The sequence below is a fragment of the Thunnus albacares genome, chromosome 14, assembly GCF_914725855.1.
Source record: "Thunnus albacares chromosome 14, fThuAlb1.1, whole genome shotgun sequence".
In the NCBI taxonomy this organism is placed as follows: Eukaryota; Metazoa; Chordata; class Actinopteri; order Scombriformes; family Scombridae; genus Thunnus; species Thunnus albacares.
In genome coordinates this window covers 9,136,080-9,154,849 of record NC_058119.1, presented here as the reverse complement: position 1 = coordinate 9,154,849, position 18,770 = coordinate 9,136,080, and the positions used below count along the sequence as shown (strand labels likewise).

The 18,770-nt window shown below is 42.0% G+C and overlaps 1 protein-coding gene across 6 annotated transcripts in view; it reads right to left on the bottom strand.

Annotated features, from left to right (window-relative positions):
- Positions 1-18,770, bottom strand: part of LOC122996899 (signal-induced proliferation-associated 1-like protein 2) — an 87,154-nt gene that overhangs the window by 50,918 nt on the left and 17,466 nt on the right. For all 6 annotated transcript variants that reach the window (XM_044372691.1, XM_044372694.1, XM_044372696.1 and 3 more), the window contains exon 2: positions 3,994-5,773. In XM_044372691.1, the coding sequence (XP_044228626.1) occupies positions 3,994-5,503 (1,510 nt within the window). In that variant the 5' untranslated portion in view covers positions 5,504-5,773. The remainder of the gene's footprint in view (positions 1-3,993; positions 5,774-18,770) is intronic.

Here is an 18,770-nt window from a genome sequence, read left to right as displayed (position 1 = left end):
CCTCTGGCTTGTAGTGGTAGCACTGGGATTTAAAAAGTAAATAAACACCAAATAAAAATACAGCTCTGGAGAATTTGACCCTCTCTGACCCAGACAGTCACACATCATCCTGTTTCCCACAATACTCACTAGTAGAGCCCGATTTTGTTCTATTTGTGTTTTTTTTTGTTATAGTTATTTATAATTATTAAATTTCCAGTGAAGTTAACTATTTCACTGCACTGATGTCATTTTGGACAATAAAGTTTATTGTTAAACTGCAAAATATCCTGCCATAACATTGTCACAAGTGTTTGATATTTGAGGGATCATCATCTAAAAAATGTGTGTTTATGTATACATATTCATACACACACACACACACACACACACACACACACACACACACACACACACACACACACACACACATAAACATTACTCTTATTTATATATTTAGTTATATTTAAAATATCAATCAAAATCTTTTCTAATCCTGTTTTTTTTTCTTTTTAAAAATAATAAATCTTTAATAAAGCAATTCTTTAATAATGGAAAAGAATCAATAAGAATAACAAAAAGGAACCAGACCAATAAGGTGTATCGATAAGTAGTAAACATGTAAAACAAAGTATTATTGTGGATATAGACAATGTCTTTGCTGAATATTATTTGATATTATTTAGAATTTTGTACTTGTGATAAAACAAAACCTTGAAGTAATCTTTTTTGTTTTCTATTTCAACATGATGAATTTGTGATCCTACCACACACACACCTACATAATGCTGACCCTCAGGACTACCAAAAAACATGTGAAACTTGGTCTTGTATCCCTTTTAGTGAATTCACCACCAGCCCATGTCTCACACTACTACATTTGGTTAATCTGCTGATGCTTCTGTAGCAAAACTAGTCTTTAGTTGAGTAATATAGCAGTCAAACTGACCTTTGTTCTTGTTTTAACTGCAAAGTGCTTTCATTGGATGACTGCCTGGGCAGCGTGGAAGGAAGGTTGACATGTGACAAAGTTTCCTGGCTACATTCAAACCCAGGATAAAGGGCTTAAATTGTATGTGCATTAGACCAGTAGGCTACCAGGATGTTGTCTGTCGCCAGAGAATTTGTGTCCTTTACTGGAACATAAGCAGTTTTTGAAATGTTTGGGAACGACAGACCAACCGACTGATTTATATAAGCTGTTGATCAGAAAGAGACCAACAGCTCAAGGTTTATATCATTTAGAAATCAGTATTTTTCCAGCAGGGCCTAAAGATATCCATTAAACAGTCCAACAATTCAATCCAAAACAAGTATTTCAACAATAACAGCAAGATTGGCGTCATATTTTGAGAGAATATTCATGATTCCTGGGGGATGACTGCTAAAAGTATCGGTGACCCCTGACCTTCTGTCTCGTGCCACCATCTGATCAGACTTTCCATCTTGATAAACACTTTGATCTCTGACAAGTTATCTCAAATAGTAATGGCCAGATTAGACATTCACAGCTCTCAGACCAACACACTCAATGCACTTGTAACTTCTACACTTCTCCAGTGAAGACATTAAATGACAATTCAATTTCTAACCATGATAATGATCTGAAAAGGATTAACTAATTGAAATTTTTAGCCCCACTTCTAGTAAGGCTTCAGAAAAGTCAAAGTTGCCACTATGTTGTTAGTTCTTTCAAGCAGATTAGGATTGTGGGGTGTAATTAACAATTTAATGAACACTAGAGGGGCCACTAACAGGGCTTTGGACTTTTGTTAGTTTTAAGCATTACAAGATTAGTGCAAATTTCTGTGTCAACATAAAAAGTATTCTATTTGACATTCGTTATACAATGCTAAATAAAACCCTCAAAATACAGTTTAATAAATGATAAAATCATAGAGATAGTGGTAGCATAATAATACAGTCAATATTAGTCTAATATAAGATGGAGAACTGTGTGTGTGTTTAGGACATTGACAGGAGCAGAGCTTTGCACACGCAAAGCAGTGCCTTGAGCAAACACTCCCTAATCCAGGCTAAAGCTGGAGAGAAAAACCAGGATTCAGGAGACAACAAAAGAAAAACCTCAGCAGGGATTCAGCATTGACATTCACAAAAAAGATTTCTGCACAAGGTTTAGACATTTCAACAATGCCATGTAGAGCATTCTATGTAAATATGATGGTTCTTGTCACTGTGGCATCAACGTTGGGGCAAATCACAGATCAGCATGAATAATAAATTAACTATATGGAGGCAACGCAAAGTTAAACATCTGAGGAATGCCTACTTGTCAGGGACAGTGGACTGAGGGGAAATGCTCTGTGAGGCATGAGGTCAAATGGTGGTAGGAGGGCTGTCCAATGCATATGAGGCCACCAGGAATCCAAATACCCACGCACAGTGAGGGAGACAGTGTCGACTTGAGAGGAAAGCTTTTTGTCAATACATTTCTATAACATGTCACAAGTTGCAAACATAACTTGGTGTTGACAATTTGCCAAAGGTTGCAAAATGGATGACTTGGACTGTCATGTCAAATAATGCCTCTTTTCTGCCTTCCTGTCATTCCACACTACAAAAATGCCTTGAAAATCTTCAAAAAGCCCTGCGCTGAATGTCCTTATTAAAGTTTTAAAGCACCGAAGTGCTCTAAAACTTTATTTCAGGTCACATATCTCCATATATATCTATATACAGTAAATTAGCCTATATCTCAGTATCTTCCCACATACAGTATGTGACCATGACCTATATACAACAACTTGGCCCGTGGGTGTGGATGAAATATCGTGTCCATTAGGGCAGCCTGGGGAGAAACACTCCTGTCGCTAAGGGAAGGAGGGCTTTAGGCAATCAATGGGATCAATGTTCAGCCCAGGTTGATAAAAGCTTGCCCTAAAGTGGTGACATGCGGTCATGCTTGTGTGAGTGTGTGCATCTTTGTGTGTGTGCCTGTTTGTGGTGAGGCAGAGGTGATGACAGACTTGTCTTTCCGATAAAACACCTCATGAAAAAAGGGCAAGGGCTACTATCCACATACTGTGAAAAAGGCATCTTCTTTATAAAAAAGGCTATAACATCAAAACGAAACTGACAGCAACATGGGGCATTTCAATTATACATTGGCCTGCGTTACCACAGAGAGAGGTTAAATACATAATACAGCTAAATCAGTTTTGGGATGTGTGGTTAGTGAGGCAAAATTTCACGGTTAATGATTATCTGAGGAAGCTTGGTGGAACATTCAAAAATACTGTAAGTAGAGCAGATCTGTAATGGTCTCATTAACCTTGACTGGAGACGTCGAGCCTCGAGTGAGGTTACACACTGTCGTGCTGAAGCACATTTTAATGCAGAGTATGTTTTTGAAGAAGTTCAGGCATCTCTCAGTGTGAAAGGTGAAACAGCTGTTTTCTGGGGGGCTTAAGAATGGGTAACTCAATCTGCTGAGAGCAGTGAGCACAGAGACAGTGGGAAAAACAGATATGTATAATGCGGTGATGGGTCGGGGTCGGCATGGTATTTCCAGCGTCAGTCACATAGGTGTTTTAATGAGGAGATCTGGGACCTTGACGTGGTTTTGCTGACCCCATAGTTTCAAAAGAGGGGTCCTCACACCCCTCTGGCCTCCATGGGGAACAGCTGCAACACACCCTCTCGCTCACCTCTCTCTTCTCACATGACTAATCACAGCTTCTCCACAGGGTTCAGAGCAATATCACAGAGAGGACATGACCGCTCCTCTCCCGAGGAAGTGAAACACACACCCTCACACCCAACACAAGCCTGCTATTGTTCTGGCCCTTATTTCATCTGGCCCTACAAAAATAACTGGGCCGTCAAGATATCTGACCCTGTGAGCGCAAGCTGTTTCATTTGGGAACTTGATCTCAAATGGTACTGGGCATAGTCTTGTTTCAAAAAAAAGAATTTGGTCTGGAAAGTTTAATAATCCTCAACATCATTGCTATATAAACAAATGAAGACACATTTACTGTAAGTATTTCTTACCTCTCCCATAGAAGAACTTGTGGTAGTAGTATGCCCCAAGGTCGATATGCTCGATGATGTAGCGTTTGACCTTCTCCCTGTGGATAGGCTGGTTTTCTCGAGGCACCTCCAGTACAGAGACTCCTGCATTGGTGCAGTGGGAGCTTAGAGATGATTCAAAAGAGCAGCTCTCTGACACACCACTGTAGTTGGCACTGTTGGCTCTGGAGAGTGAGATCCTTCTCTCACCCTCACCACCGATCTCGTTGCGAAAATGCGGGCAGCTCAGCACTAGGTTGTTGCTCTTCCCATCCCCCTCATCAGCATCCAGGTTCTCCTTGGGGTTCAAGTCCTCCCTGCTGCCTAATGGAGACTCAAACATGGGGGCATTTCCACTGCTACATCCTGCTGCTCCGCAATCTGGCCCTGCTACAGGTCCAGCCACAGCTCCACCTCCGGACACTCCACCAGCTCCAGGACCAGCTCCTGCTGAGGCAGCTGAAGCCCCGGTAGTAGTGTTCTTTCTCTGGCTCAGGTTAGCTCTGCTCGCCACCGCTTCACTGATATTGAAAAGAACGCTCTGTACATCATAGTGAGCAAAACATTTCTGGAAACTGAGCGGCCGTCGGTCATCCTCCACAGAGAGCCGCAAGGCGTCACTTTCGCTCTTTATGGTCCGCAATTTCCTGAACAGAGACGTTTCAGATGACTCCGACTTGAGACGCCTCATGAAGGACTTCTCCCGTTCCCGGCTGTAGAGGAGAGAGTTGTCTATGTAGTCGTACCCTGGAATGTGGACTATCTCACCCCTGGCGATTTGTGCTGCTGTCTGCAAGCTGGGGGAGAGGGAGGCGTCACAGCGCAACAACTCAGGGAAACCTAGAGGTGGTATGCTGCGGTGGTCCAGGGTGTCTACTCGATAGCCCCTAAGCATGGTGAAGAAGCCATCCCCGCTCAGGCCCTGACGGTCGATTGAGGATGTGCTGCCATACTCACGGTGCAGCGAGGCCCCAGTGTTTGGATTGACAGCATTCTGGTCCATTATGTCTTCAGAGTCAATGTCGCTTATGGTGACATCGCTGTTGCTGCGTTGACGGATAGGGTGGAGACCCTTCAGTGGGGAATGGCTGAGGAGGTCACTCAGTGTGTACTTTGTTTCTGAGTAGTCGCCCTCTAGACAGACTGTTTCGCCTATTTCCACAGTAAGGTCCTGCTGGCCATTCTGAAAAACTGGTATTACACTCTGGTAATTCGGAGAAGGCCGCCCATCCCATCCATCTTTCCTTGGTGGCCATTCTGTCACCCTGGCCCTGACGCCCATTTTAGGCATGGCTGGAGTACCATTTGTTTTGCCTGCACCTTCAGGTTTCCCCTGCATGTTGGGGGCTGGTGGTCCCATGCTACCATTCAGGGCTTTGAGTTTCCTGCTGAATAGTTCCTCTGACTGCATGGCTCTGGAGTATTCGTCTGGGCCTCCCACAACTCCCACAAGGTTTGATTTGTTATCCGTCACAGGGTTCAAAATACTCATATCCTGCTGGCAGACTCCTTGAAGAGCAGACTTTCAGGACCCTTCTTCATTATACCATGTGATCTGCTCACTGGTGAGCGGAGGAGGAGCCTCTTTCCTGAGTCAAAGAAGCAGCCGTCGTCATAACTCACAGAAGGCGGCTGGCACAGCGATCGACACACAGCATTTGGATGTCAAGGACAAGTGTCTGAGGAGTGCTGAGGCACAGCAGAGTGGAGTCTTTTCTCACAGCGTGCCGCCAATGCAGAACGACAGCTGGAAGAGTTAGATCTATGGCACAGGGACAAAAACACAGGAGAAAATGTTAGCACACAGCAAGTGGGTTAGAACACTGTAACTGAGACATTTTCATGCAAATATGGGGACAGGCAGTTTCTATTCCTCAAAATTACCCCAAAACACAGCACATTCAGTTCAGCTATAAAAATGATCATACTGCTGACCCAAATTGTCTGCAACCTGTTATCTTGTAAAAACTCCCACCAACGAGTATGTAGGGTTGTATTAGCTTTGGAACCATGTAGAGCATATCACTGAATACAGCTAATTAGAGTATTTGAGAGGAGTTGGTGCCATTATGGGTTTATAACAAGATAGATGTATATCTTTGTTGGTGCTTCCAGCCAATGCCTAACAGATGGTGGTGAAGCAAATTACAGCAACAAGAGGCAGATGTTCAGCTAAATGTTCACATGTACCAATATCTGATCCAACCGCTCGCAGCATCATCAAGCCTGCAAATTATACAGGAGGGATAGTTTTGCATATTCAATGCCAATTCCACTTCGCCTTTTTATCTGATATCGTTGGTTAGGAGGAAAATTAACAAGGACCTGATGAGGTAAATTGGCTATGACAAATGATAAAAACAGAAATATAATAATAGCCAAAATTCACTGAAATATTAGGCTGTAGTCCGCTCCACTACTGTAACTTCATAAAATAAAGTTTCTAAGTTTACCCTTTCCTCTTGTTCAAACCTGTTCGACTGGGGATATCATAAACAAAGACAAAAGGCAGAAATCAGCACTTTTATTAATTAACCTGAAAGGACAACACAAATGAAAACACTGGTCTGCTTGTCCTTGAAGCAGCACCGTTCCCTCTTGGGTATTTTAAATGTCAGGGCCCAACAAGCAGCAAACTCACATGGTTTCCATTTTTATCCCCAAGTAATGTCCCTGCACATCAGCTATGTGTATATTTATTGTTAAAAAAAAATTGGCACGTTGGTCATATAGCCTCGTTCAACAGCCGAAAACGATTGGACATGGACAATGTAGTAAAGACACCAACAAACAAAGACTGTACTGTGTACTGACACTGGAAGCATAACTCCAAGAGGAAATAAGCATCTCCAAGAAACACAAGCAGGTTCCTCTCTCATCAATCCCATCCCATGTTATTGGGTGTGTTGTAGGTCCACTGGGGGTAAGTGACAGAGCTATTTCATTGGATTCATCTCAGTGAACAGACACAGAGTTCTGCATGGAAGATCACACAACACTATGCCGCAATAAAGACTGTGAGTCTTTCTACATTGACCTAAATGGTTTTTTCTTGTTCTTTGGGGCTGGTGGTTTGCCTTATTTTTTCTCCTAGTCTCCTAGGGTAGGCAGTACCTCACCAAAGCTAAAAGGAAATGCTGAAATTACATGATAGTTGTATCTATTAATCATTTCTTCATATTCATAATTTTATGAATTTTATTTATTTATTTTAACTTCTCTTTTATTTATTTCAACATCTCATGATTAACGTACTCCAGTAAAACTAGTCAGAATAGTTGTTTTAAAAGTATGGTATACTCCTTTTGCCACCGCTTGCTCCTAAAAACTACCATTCCTGAATGCTGCTGCAGAGGCTATCTGTGCTTCTGTCTGCACTAAGGCCAACGTTTTTGTAGATTTGCGCCTGTTTAGTCGAATGTCACGCTGTTATTGAAGTTAAAAAAGGAAAGTGGAGGACCATGGGATTCATGGGAGTAAGCATGGAAAGTCAGTATATAAATTGTGAAATAAATCCGATCCATGCTTTCCTAATGCTGGTCCAATCTGCACTGGCTTAACCTCCCAGCAGTGGACACTTTACCTTCGGTGTCCACTGCTGAGATCTGGATGTCTCTAGGGATTTTTTTTTTATTGTAGGGATGGTTTTTTGTAGGATTTTGTAGTAACATGCAAAGTCTCACAGTGGCACTGTTGATCCTTATAGTGCTGGAACATCACAAGGGATTACAGTGATGTTTGTTTCACATTATGATAGAGATTCATGGTGAAGAATCTATAGCTTAAAAAAAAGGTCTCGGGTAATTAAGAGCTTTTGTAAGCTATTAGACCTATATGTGGTGAAAAAATCTTACTGGGTATTATAAAATTTATGGTGTAATTCTTTGTATATTTTCTAACATGCATCAGGAATAATTTCCCACAACATTTCCTGTCACAATGACTCTCTCTCTTTATTGGTGTTTATTGTGTTATATAAGAATACAATGTGTGAACACATTTTAAGCTAGATGTACCCATTGATTAGATGTGATTGTGCATTAGCTCCACATCTGACTGACTTTGCAGTTGACCCTAGGCATATTTATTGATTTATAGCATAACTGATGTACACTATGTTTTGTCTATCCCTGCGTAAAATAACTCGGGCTGCTGCGTTAACTGAATGTAGATATATGACACATTGATAGGTCACTACCTACCCAGGCAATGATTTCAGTGCACGTTACTGCCTAGTACTGCAATCATGTGAAAACCCCATGAGTTATCAAGTAAACCCTCCACATTACAGAGAACAGGGTACTGAATCACTTTTTTGGTTCAGCGAGGATGATAAGCCCCGTTAAAACTATTCTCTTTATAAAGGCGTCACTGCAAACATGACAGATGATGGTGAGTTAGGCCCGGCCTCCTGAGCTTTGCTTCAGCTCCGTCCACAGGCCTTCAATATAATAGCCTCTGTTTCCAGACGACTGTTTACATTTCTCTGTCGTTTACTGTTAAGGAGGAGGATCAACTATTTTAGGATGAAAATGTGGGCCACATCAAGATTAGCAACAAGCCAGACTAGACCAAATACACTCTGGACAAGTCGGAAACATTGTAATAATAAAGTATGTGCTTCTGTCTGGGCCAAATACAGGTTAATGACAGTAATGCATGCATGACCCAAATGTGTAGTCATAGATTGATAATGATACCCTCTCAGTTAGGTCTGCTGCCAGACTATCCACGGTCCCCTATCTTCTTTAACCAATTGGTCTGGTTATAAAAACAGCTTTATTCACAAGTGTAAAATTGTCTGTGGTGTCACTGTATTAACACAAGGCTTATACAGGACAGCAGGATATTGTGTTGTGTCATGTGAATGCATAACGTATTAACAAAGACTGCTCTGGGAAATATGTCTGTATATTACAGTTGGCAGATGATGAATAATGGAATATGTGATTGGCTGCAGAGTAGTGAACAATGCCAAACTGCCACTCAGTACTCAATGCAGACAACTTCTGTGAGGGAAAGGGGCAAAAGTGGTAGATTTGGGTGTGGAGTTGCTCTTATCTTTTCTTTTTAATACAGTTATGAATCCTGAGTTAACAAATCAAATTCTAACATTACATTTTTTTATACCCATGTCTCTTGGATTGGTGCTTTAATCATTCATATTCATATCTATATGGTAGTTTCAGGAAGTACCAAAGTAAGATGTTTCTAAGATGACCACAATGTGAGGTGTAAATGTGTCCATCTGATGTGATATAAATATTGGGATACTTTTTGAGGGGAAAACTTAGTCTTTTACAGTACCAGTCAAAAGTTTGGACACAAACTCTCTCATTCAAGTGAATGGGAAGGTGTGTCCAAACTTTTGACTGGTACTGTATTTAGAAAGGGGACCCTCTAAATCTTTCAAATCTTAATTCACAGCTGAACAAAGAGAAAAGAGGAAAAATGACACCTGCTGAGTCCACTGCTGCAAAACAACAAATATCCATCACCTTAAAACACCATGTGAGATATGCTGTGAAAAAACTCACCCTATACAACACATCTTTGGAAAGTGCTTTAAAATAGTTTCCCTAGTATCTTCTACTCTGGCTCCTAGACATTTATTTCAGTTTTCTCTTGTCAACCAAAATCCATCTGAGGTCTGAGGCATGACAGGGGGAAGAGGCGACTATGGCTGCTGACCAACAACTACAGCATATGTCAAGCGTTGACTGAACACTGTCTTTTCACACTCACAATAAGGGCAAGTGACAGCAAAATGTGCCACCTGTGCAAATAGCTTTATCAATGGTGACACTCCAACAGAGGCTTTTACGGATGACTGAGAACAAGAAGAACAAAGAAAGTGACATACTGTAATCTCGATGCATGACAACAAAACACCATGAATGACTCCACACAGTAGTCTGTGTTGAGCAGTTAAACAAGATTGAGGGGTGTAATGCTGGCAAAGAAAAGAATACACAAATCTTCACTTTTACTGACATTTAAAAGAAACGGATGGACATTGAGCTATAAACACACCATGCTCAACTTGCATATACAAAAATATAAAAATAATAATGCAAAGACTCGTAGTTAAAATTATTAAAGGGGAACTATTATGCTTTTCCCTATTTTCAGTCATATATATTATGTTTCAATGTCGGAAGTTTATGTTAAAAGTGTCCAACGTGTCAAATAATGAGTTAAACATATGTAGAAGTAATCCGTTAGCAAAAAGCATCAGCTTCAGACTAGTCTGAACACTCGATTTCCAACAGTTTTTTCCACTTTCAGCCCAAGTCGATGTTGGCTCGTGATGGAGTTCTTTATATGGTCACGCTGTGAGTGTTTTTCCATTACACAGCACTACAAAGTAAAATAAGTAGTTTAATTGTTGGAGGTGTGCTAGTTGTCTGCAGTTCTTCATCAAACATTATCATCATCGCTGTGGCTGTTTTTGCTTGTACTATTCCTCCCTGCATTATTTCTAACTGATCCTCTGAACAAAGAGCTCCATATATCTCTATATCTTGTTATTTCGACCAGTTTTTAGCACTGCTAACGAAGCTCCACTAATTCGGCGAGGAACACATTTAATTTCTTGTAAATTCTTCACAATAAGTCTCCTGTTATTTAGTCATTGAAAAGCTTTTAATATGAAGCACTAAAGCAGGAAATGTTGGGTTTGCATTGGTCGTAACTTAACATGACTCTGATATGGCTGCCCCTCAACAGGCTTTCTGAGAGCTGGCCAATCAGAGTGGGCTCATCAGAAGTGGGGCCTTAAAGAGACAGGAACTAAAACTGCCTGTTTCAGACAGAGTCTGAACTGAAGGGCTGCATAAAGGGCAAGTATGAGATAAATAAGGAGTTTTTTGAACTGTGAATCATGCAAAGCTACTCTAGTGGAGTCCAAAAACAAAAATATAGAGCTGAAAATGAGCATAACAGGTCCCCTCTAAGTTATATATTCTAGTTTTGCCTCCAATCTGTATCCCACTAGTAGTAAATTGGTAGTAAAAAAAAACAAAACAGAAGCAGGAGACTTGTCTGTTTATGTTCATACTGTCCAGCCTCTCCCTGCTCGTGTTGCTACATGGGGTCAGGAAAGGGTGAGTTGGCCTTTATTTCATGTAGAGGACAGGACAGGATAAACCAGTCTGCGTGGTGGTCTGTGTTTCCCTTTCCTTCATTCTATTAGCTACTTTCCCCCTGTGACAATGATTAATGAACACAGTTGTACCATGTCTCTTTCCACATCCAACCCCCAGCACACCCAACCAATGGAGAGTGTCACAAGCTACTTGGTCAGCAGAATCTATCTTCTGTGTGACCTGAAGGAGGCTGTTTTCTGTTCTCTCCTTTGTGGCTGTGTGTGCATGGGAGGCAGCAGATGGAGGGTGGGCGGTCTGCTTTGCTAACAGCCCTTTATTACTGGAGTAATGCATCGCCATTATGGGTGTTTAAGACACAAGGCCTGGCGAACAGGGGCAAAGGATGGAGAAGGAGAGATGGGAGAGAAAGAGAGGCCTAATTACAGTAATGAACTCATTTTCTGTCTCTGATGTTGGAGAGTCTGTCTTTCATCTTGGTTCATCCAGAGAGGAGAGGCCCAGCGGTTCTGCCAGGTCTTAAAATAATCCTCTGACATTGTGGCCTGATTAAAGGCCGGGTAGATATTAATATGCTGTCAGGACAGTGAACACGTTCTGTCCACCATCCTGAGATTAATACTCTACTATCACAGATAGCCCATCTCACCAGAGCAGGACACACGGCATGATATCAGCCAGCTCTGACAGACTCACTAGACACTAGACTGACTTCTCATTAGTCACTTCTACGACTCCTACTCAACTAAGAGGAAGTCCCTCTGAACAATGCTTTGGACTGGCTTTTTGTTAGGTTTTAGTTGCAGTTCATTTCCAGTTCTCCAAATGTTTACCATCTGTGCCTAGTGTTTATATTTTCGAGTTCAGTAAGATGGATAGTAGAGGCACATTGCCTCAGTTACTTGAGCTAATAGTGAAAAAAATGAAATTTTGCAGAACAGATTTATGGAAATTAAGTCATAATGCAAGAATGTTCTATAAAACAGCACTGCATACATTAACTCTGTCGCTCTACTTGACTGCCAGTTGCAAACACATTTTGTGCGCGTTATTAAGAGTAATCCACTCAGAGCTGACAGCACTTCTGGAAATTAGACACATGGCTAGTAATATATGCTCAAAAAGCATGGTCATGTTATCAGTCATTTAAAAAACATTTTTGATAGGAATTCCAAATCCTTTGCATGCCTGATTCGTTGGTAACAAGACCCGTTTCAGGTAAGAGTGATAAGGCTGAAGCCAACCATGTCACATAATAACATGTCTTTAGATTTATGGCTACCTTTCAAAATATAATGTTGCATAAACTGAAGGAGCTGATGTTACAAAGGTTTAGAAAACTGGGTGTTAAAATTACCATAAAGTCACAAAGAAGTTACAATTATATGAGCAAATATCAAGATTTGCATATGTATGGCCATCACAGGCACAATTTAGCTGGATGTTTATGCCAGTACACCCATTGTGCAAGATTACAGAGTAATACAATAACACAGAATTGTTTTATTATATTAGTCATCACACTGGGAAAGCTTAAGCAAGAACATCTTGTAGTTAAATAAGGCACATGGCCTTTAAATGAGGCAATTGTATTCAAGCCATGTTTTTCACTTCCTTGAATTTTCACATTCCTCTAAAAATGTGGCACCCTCCACAGTGTCCAGCCTATTGGCCCTAAGGTCAAAGTCAAACATGTTTATTTAGCCCCAACCATGCTGCTGGCCAACTCAGAGCTTTGGGGTGAACACAGACCTGTGATTATGGTCAATTATCTTTAATAAAGCCTTGTGTAATTGAGCCACATTAATGCTCCTCTGTTCTCAGCAAGCAGGAAGTAGTAGCTGGCCTCGTCCCCAAGACGCCTCGACCTCCAGTGCCGAGGCCAAGCCTTGATGCAGTCATCCTCTCCTCCTGCAGCCAAATTAGGGTGCAATGCAGGTTAGAGGCCAAGATGATTACACCAATTTTCCAGCTCATGGACTTCATCATATAGTGAGGCAGGCAGCATTGCTATGTGAAGCAAATTTACAAGTCCTTCTCAGTGCATTCACAACCCCAAATTTATTTTAGTTCCTCGTTACCTGCCTTCTACTGTTTTATGTTGAGAAGCTGCAGCCAGTCAGATGTTTGGATTTGTCAAACTGTGTTCATCATTAACACAGAGGAAGGAAAAAATCCAAGCGAAAAGCAAACAAACCTGAAGGCACGCTGCTTATGCTTTACTAGTGCCTGTCATTTGATTCCTCAATAAACTCACAATAAAAACAATGAATCACATTCCATGTCAATCCACACTCAAGTACGATCAAATTTGCGCTACACACGGTGTTAGTGTTTCACCCTCCGAGGAGTTGATTTAAAACAACGTGGGAGCTCTGTTTTCAATCCTCTATTGTAAGCAGCTGTTCCAACCTTGCGGCGGGAATGGGAGGGGTGTATGTGATGGTTTTGGGCAGGATAGATATTAAATTCATCACACTTGCAGTCAGCGAAGGAGGGGTATGGAAGGGTGTACGACTGCAACCAGACATGATCATCTCCAATCTGATGAAAACACTTGTGTTTCTGCTTCACTGGATTCGATTCTTTACCTTAGCTGGGTTATTGCAAAGGAGAGCGTAAGGTTAAGAAGAGTGTGAAAGTGGTGGCGCAGGAAGAAAAAAAAAAAGAATGGGAGTTTTGCCAAATCTTGCTCAAAGAGATCCGTGCAATTAAACCACACAACCAACTAATTGGGTGATCTTATCCTTGAGAGTTCATTACTAGGGCCTGGGAAACCAGGCACACCATCTTCCCAAAGTGTTTCCAAAACCAGAAAGGACACTTGTAAAGGCGTGTTAAGATTGTGTGTGTGTGTGTGTGTGTGTGTGTGTGTGTGCGTGTGTGTGTATACCACTGCTCACACCAACTGTGGCTATGAAAGTATGGACCAAAGAAAACCAAATGGACCCTTAACCCGCTTCCTCTTTCATCTGCCGGTGCCACAATTCAACCTCACAACAGGGAGGAATCTCCCACCAGCTGACACTCAAATTAGCACTGATGCTAAAGCCCTGCCATTAATGGCCAAGCCCACCCCTTCCTGTACACAGTGATAACTCTCTATATCTGAGCTGGTAAGAACCCAATCATCGAACTCCACCCTCTCTTATTGTGGCCAGAATACCCCGATGAGCCAATATTGCCTGCAGGGAGTAATGCTGAGATTTTAATGGCCAGTGTGAATGGAGGGTCACACCCTCAGTGGGAGGTAAGGAAACCAATGAAATGAGTTCCAGCCAGCTGCCTTACCGAGCCTTTATATGTGGAAACTAACAGCACACCACATCGAGCCTAGTTAGCCTTTAAAAATGCTAACATGGATGTTAATTTGGGACTATAACAACCCAGATGCTAAATGTTTATTTAGGTTAAGTGGGACTGTGTAAGGAATAATCTACAAAATTAAAAAAATAATACTTCACACGTGATGGGTGGCAAACTGACAGCATCATCCATTAGAGAGGATATAGGGATATGACTCTCACTAACCAAACAGACAGTCAAATTCATCCACAATTTCCAAATGCTACATCTTGGTGTATTGTATATTTTAGATTTGGGCTATGACTCAGGCCCAGATATGATAATTGCAAGTTTCTGTACTTAACTACAGTAGATCTTTGTGCAGTCAGGGAGCTTATTAAGAGGGTGCATTTCTTTCCAAGTAACCAGGAAATGACTTATCTTTGTGTCACATTTAGGCCATTTACCCAATGTGGAAATAGATAATATAAACAATGTGCCTCAAAGCCTGCCCGTGAGAACACTACTTTCAACGTACCGCCAATGTACATCCCTTCATCTTTTACCACTGTGTCCCTCCGAGCTAAAATCTACTGTTGAAGTGAGTATCGTGTCAGAATGGTGAAATTTATCTGGCTATGCCCTCAATTACACACAAACGCACGGTGAGCTCATACCAACACTGATGACGGTTGAACAGTAGCGGAGGAGAGATTACTATGAAGGAGAGGAATGTGTACTTATGAATGTGTGCTTGCATAAAAAGAGAGAGGCTGAACAGAGGCAAATACGGCAGAAGCGAGGGACAATTAGAGGCTTTTTGTTTATATCTCAGTGCACACAGACCTGGGTTGACCCAAGAGCAGAAGAACAATCAGTAGAAGAGATCAAAAAGGAGGTCAGACAGCACTGAGTAAACATATACCCTGACTGTCTCATCGTTCCCCCGGCGCCGGGCCTCACAATGCGCTGTGAGAAATGCCCACAGTCACTAATGCCCAGTCAGTGCCCCAGGTGCACAGACTTATAGAGAACACAGCCTTCATCAAACAAGCACTGCAGTGTGCGCAGGAGTCTAACCTCTGGCATGAGTGCTGCTTCAAAAGAGTCCCTGTATGCTCTGTCTGTATTTTTGATCTATATAAAACTCAGGTAAAAACCCTTTCACCCGCTTCACTTTTGAATCTAGCAGACTAGACAGGAATCTGTGCAAAAAGGAAGTTGTTTCATACTGGAATCATACTTCAATACTCCCAAAACCCTGGAGAAAAATTGATCAGCAAAATTCCACTCTCCAAGACATACAACAGCTGGAATACAAGAGGATAGACAGCTACAGTATGTTATGATCCGCGCTGTCTGATATCTGCTCCTGCGGCTACAACACTAACCCGAGGTCACTGCCCTCCAACAGTCATCTCGCCACACCTCATCTGTCAACATTTATGCTCTCACGCGTAAAATTAAACAAAAGATAGCTGTTTGCTTTGCCATGGACTTTGTGGTCTGGACTGGTAGTTATTTCTAGCTGTTGTCTTATCATGGAGGCAGGTAACATGAACAAGTCTGTTTTCCTACACCAGTGTACCCCTGAGTCTGCTCTGCTTTGTGCTAGCAGTAGCTCCATCTGGAATGTGCTGGCTACAGCTGAGTCTAAAGCGCAGGGGTCACCCGTGATCTGACTCCATTTCACTTGGTTCAGGGAACAGCAAGTATTTACCCAACAGAAACTCCAAATGGTAAATTCTTTTCATTTCCTGCGCACATTCAAATCTCATAATATCTACCATATGCTCTGCTACAGACAAAGAAAGGGTCTGCCAGAAGAGAGTAGTTTGAAACACCATGATTGTGTGTATAAGCCAGTGAAGTAGAAGAAAGCAGAGTCAAGGTAAATCCAATTATGTGCATACTGATCCAGACAACATGACTGCACATATCTTTCATCTTGATTTCTCTGGAAACATCAATTTAGTCTTTCAAAGGGATTGATTGTATTGTGAGGCACCACAGTATGTTTTAAAGCAAAAGTAGCATTGGTGCTTCTAAAACAATCACCATGTAGTGTTTTGGCATGCTATATCCTCATTAAATATCCATAACAGAGCTTTTCAAAGGGCTTTAAGAGATCTGACCCTTATCACTTGGTTGCAACTAAGCTAATGCTTTTTCAGCATTTCATCCATCACGTCATTAATAACAGTATTACTAATTCAAACATGACAACCTGTGCATCAGCTCCACTATTTCTAAATTCCAAAGCCAGATAACGCATTAAGATGACAGCCATTGATAAAATAAAATTACTACTACAGCTCTGGTATGACGACCTTTTCTTGCCAAGATTAACATAATTACTAACAGCAATCCATCAAGTGGGAGCTTAACCACAGTCATGGTAGCTTCAAATAATCAGATTGACAAGGTGTGGAGCCCAGCTATGTGGGAAAGGTATGTTTTTAAAAGAAAAGAGCTCCTGTTCTTAAGTTGGACTGAGCTTGTGGTTTGTCTCATATTAAACAGCACCATAGTGGTAGTACTGTCAGTAGGTAGTGCAGGAGAGAGGCAGGCCTCCTCCTGGCTCCACTGAAAATGGGAGTCTTCTACCCTGTTGCCCTGCCAGCTGGCTATCTGCCCAGTGCCTGCCAGGCAGCACACTGCCATTGTCCTTTAGTTGTTTCAGGGTGATCTGAGAATTAAAATAGACAGGACAACAGATTTTCCCTGTTTATTCACGTGAGAACAAAGCACAACTACCGCCGTAACAGAGACCCAACCCTCAATGCACCAAGGTAAAAGATTTAAGTGACATAAACTTGGCTTTGGATAAAGTACAGAGATTTCCAATTCTGTTTCGAAATCAGTGAACACAGACTTATATGACTAACGGAACATGGTGTTATTCGAAATGTGCGTAGCAGCGCTATCACAAATCACTTAGTATGTCAGTTTACATTATGTAACAACTAGATCTAATATCACACCCATGCATAGTTTTAGATGTCACTCCCAGTCTAATCAGGTCTCGCAGACTGAAGCTCCTGTATGTTCCCAACAGAAGGAGACCGTGTTTGTTCTTGGCTGCTCCAGCGGAGCCCCACGAACAGAGAGCACTGTGCTGTGGCCCCACTCCAAAATGGACCATCTGTCCCCCGAAGCGGGCCTAGCCACACCGGCCTTCACTGCTGTGGGGAGACAGAAAGGGACGTGCAGGGTTGATGTGGCCCAGCAGGCCTCCAGAATAAAACCACCACCTATTTCCATCAGCACACATCCCCCCCCTCTGCCACTTCCCAGCAGCCTGCTGCTTACCCAGCTACCTCCATACCAATGACAGCCTGTCAGCGGCGTGCACTCTCAGGAAAAGAGAGAAAGAAAACAAGGAGAGGAGAGAAATGGTGACAAGGGCGCTCTCATTTCGCAAAAAAGGTAAGCCGTTAACAGAGCTGTGAGGAGTTCAGATTGAAAGCTCTGAGAAGATTGCTCACTCTGCAAACACATTCACAAACTTCATCCAGGGAACAGAATTTATACATGCTGACCGGCAGAGCGATCTCAGTGTGCGTCAGTGCCATGGAACATCTCTTCCTCCTCTTAGTCACTTTAGTGGTATTCTCTTTTCAGAGTTTGTTTTTCACACTTGGCCTGGTGTTGCTGACAGAAATCTGGCGTACGAGAGACATTTTGGACTTCAGGGCAGCAGCTGGAAGCACCACAGCTGACACAGAATAAAGTTTAGTCAACCAGAGGATGTGAGGGGAAGATGACTGTAGGGAGGACAGGGGTACACAGATGAATCACTAATTTATTCACCTCGCAAGAACCTTCTGTGCTGCCTCTGCCAGAAACACACTCACAAATTCTTCCACTGATAGACACCACAGGCTAGACAACTCATACATACCTTTGTCTCAAAATAAGACCTCCCTCTCCTTATACAATGCTTATTCTGCAAATTCAAGTCTACATGCGTTTTTTAGCCTTAACACCTTTTCCTATGAGGCCACTGCATGAAAGGCCAACATTAGATATCAATCGTTGCCATGCTTACCTGATTAAGAGAGTCCTTTTTCATTAGAGCCATAAATCCTAAAAGGAGAGGACACAAAGCTCCATGTGCCACTGCGGTAATGAGCCCACTGTGGAGATGCTATCCAACTGCATTAAATCCATCAGCCACTTGTTGAGTACAAGCTACCCGAAAACACAAGGGAGAGAGAAAATCCACCACACTTCACAACAGAAAGGCTCTAAAATAGACAACAGCGCCACAACTCGCTCCTCTGCTCCTTTATCCAATAACTAGTTTGAGAAGAAAACGGAGAAAGATTGAGGAAAAAGAAGGAGAAAGTAAAATAAAGACAAGTC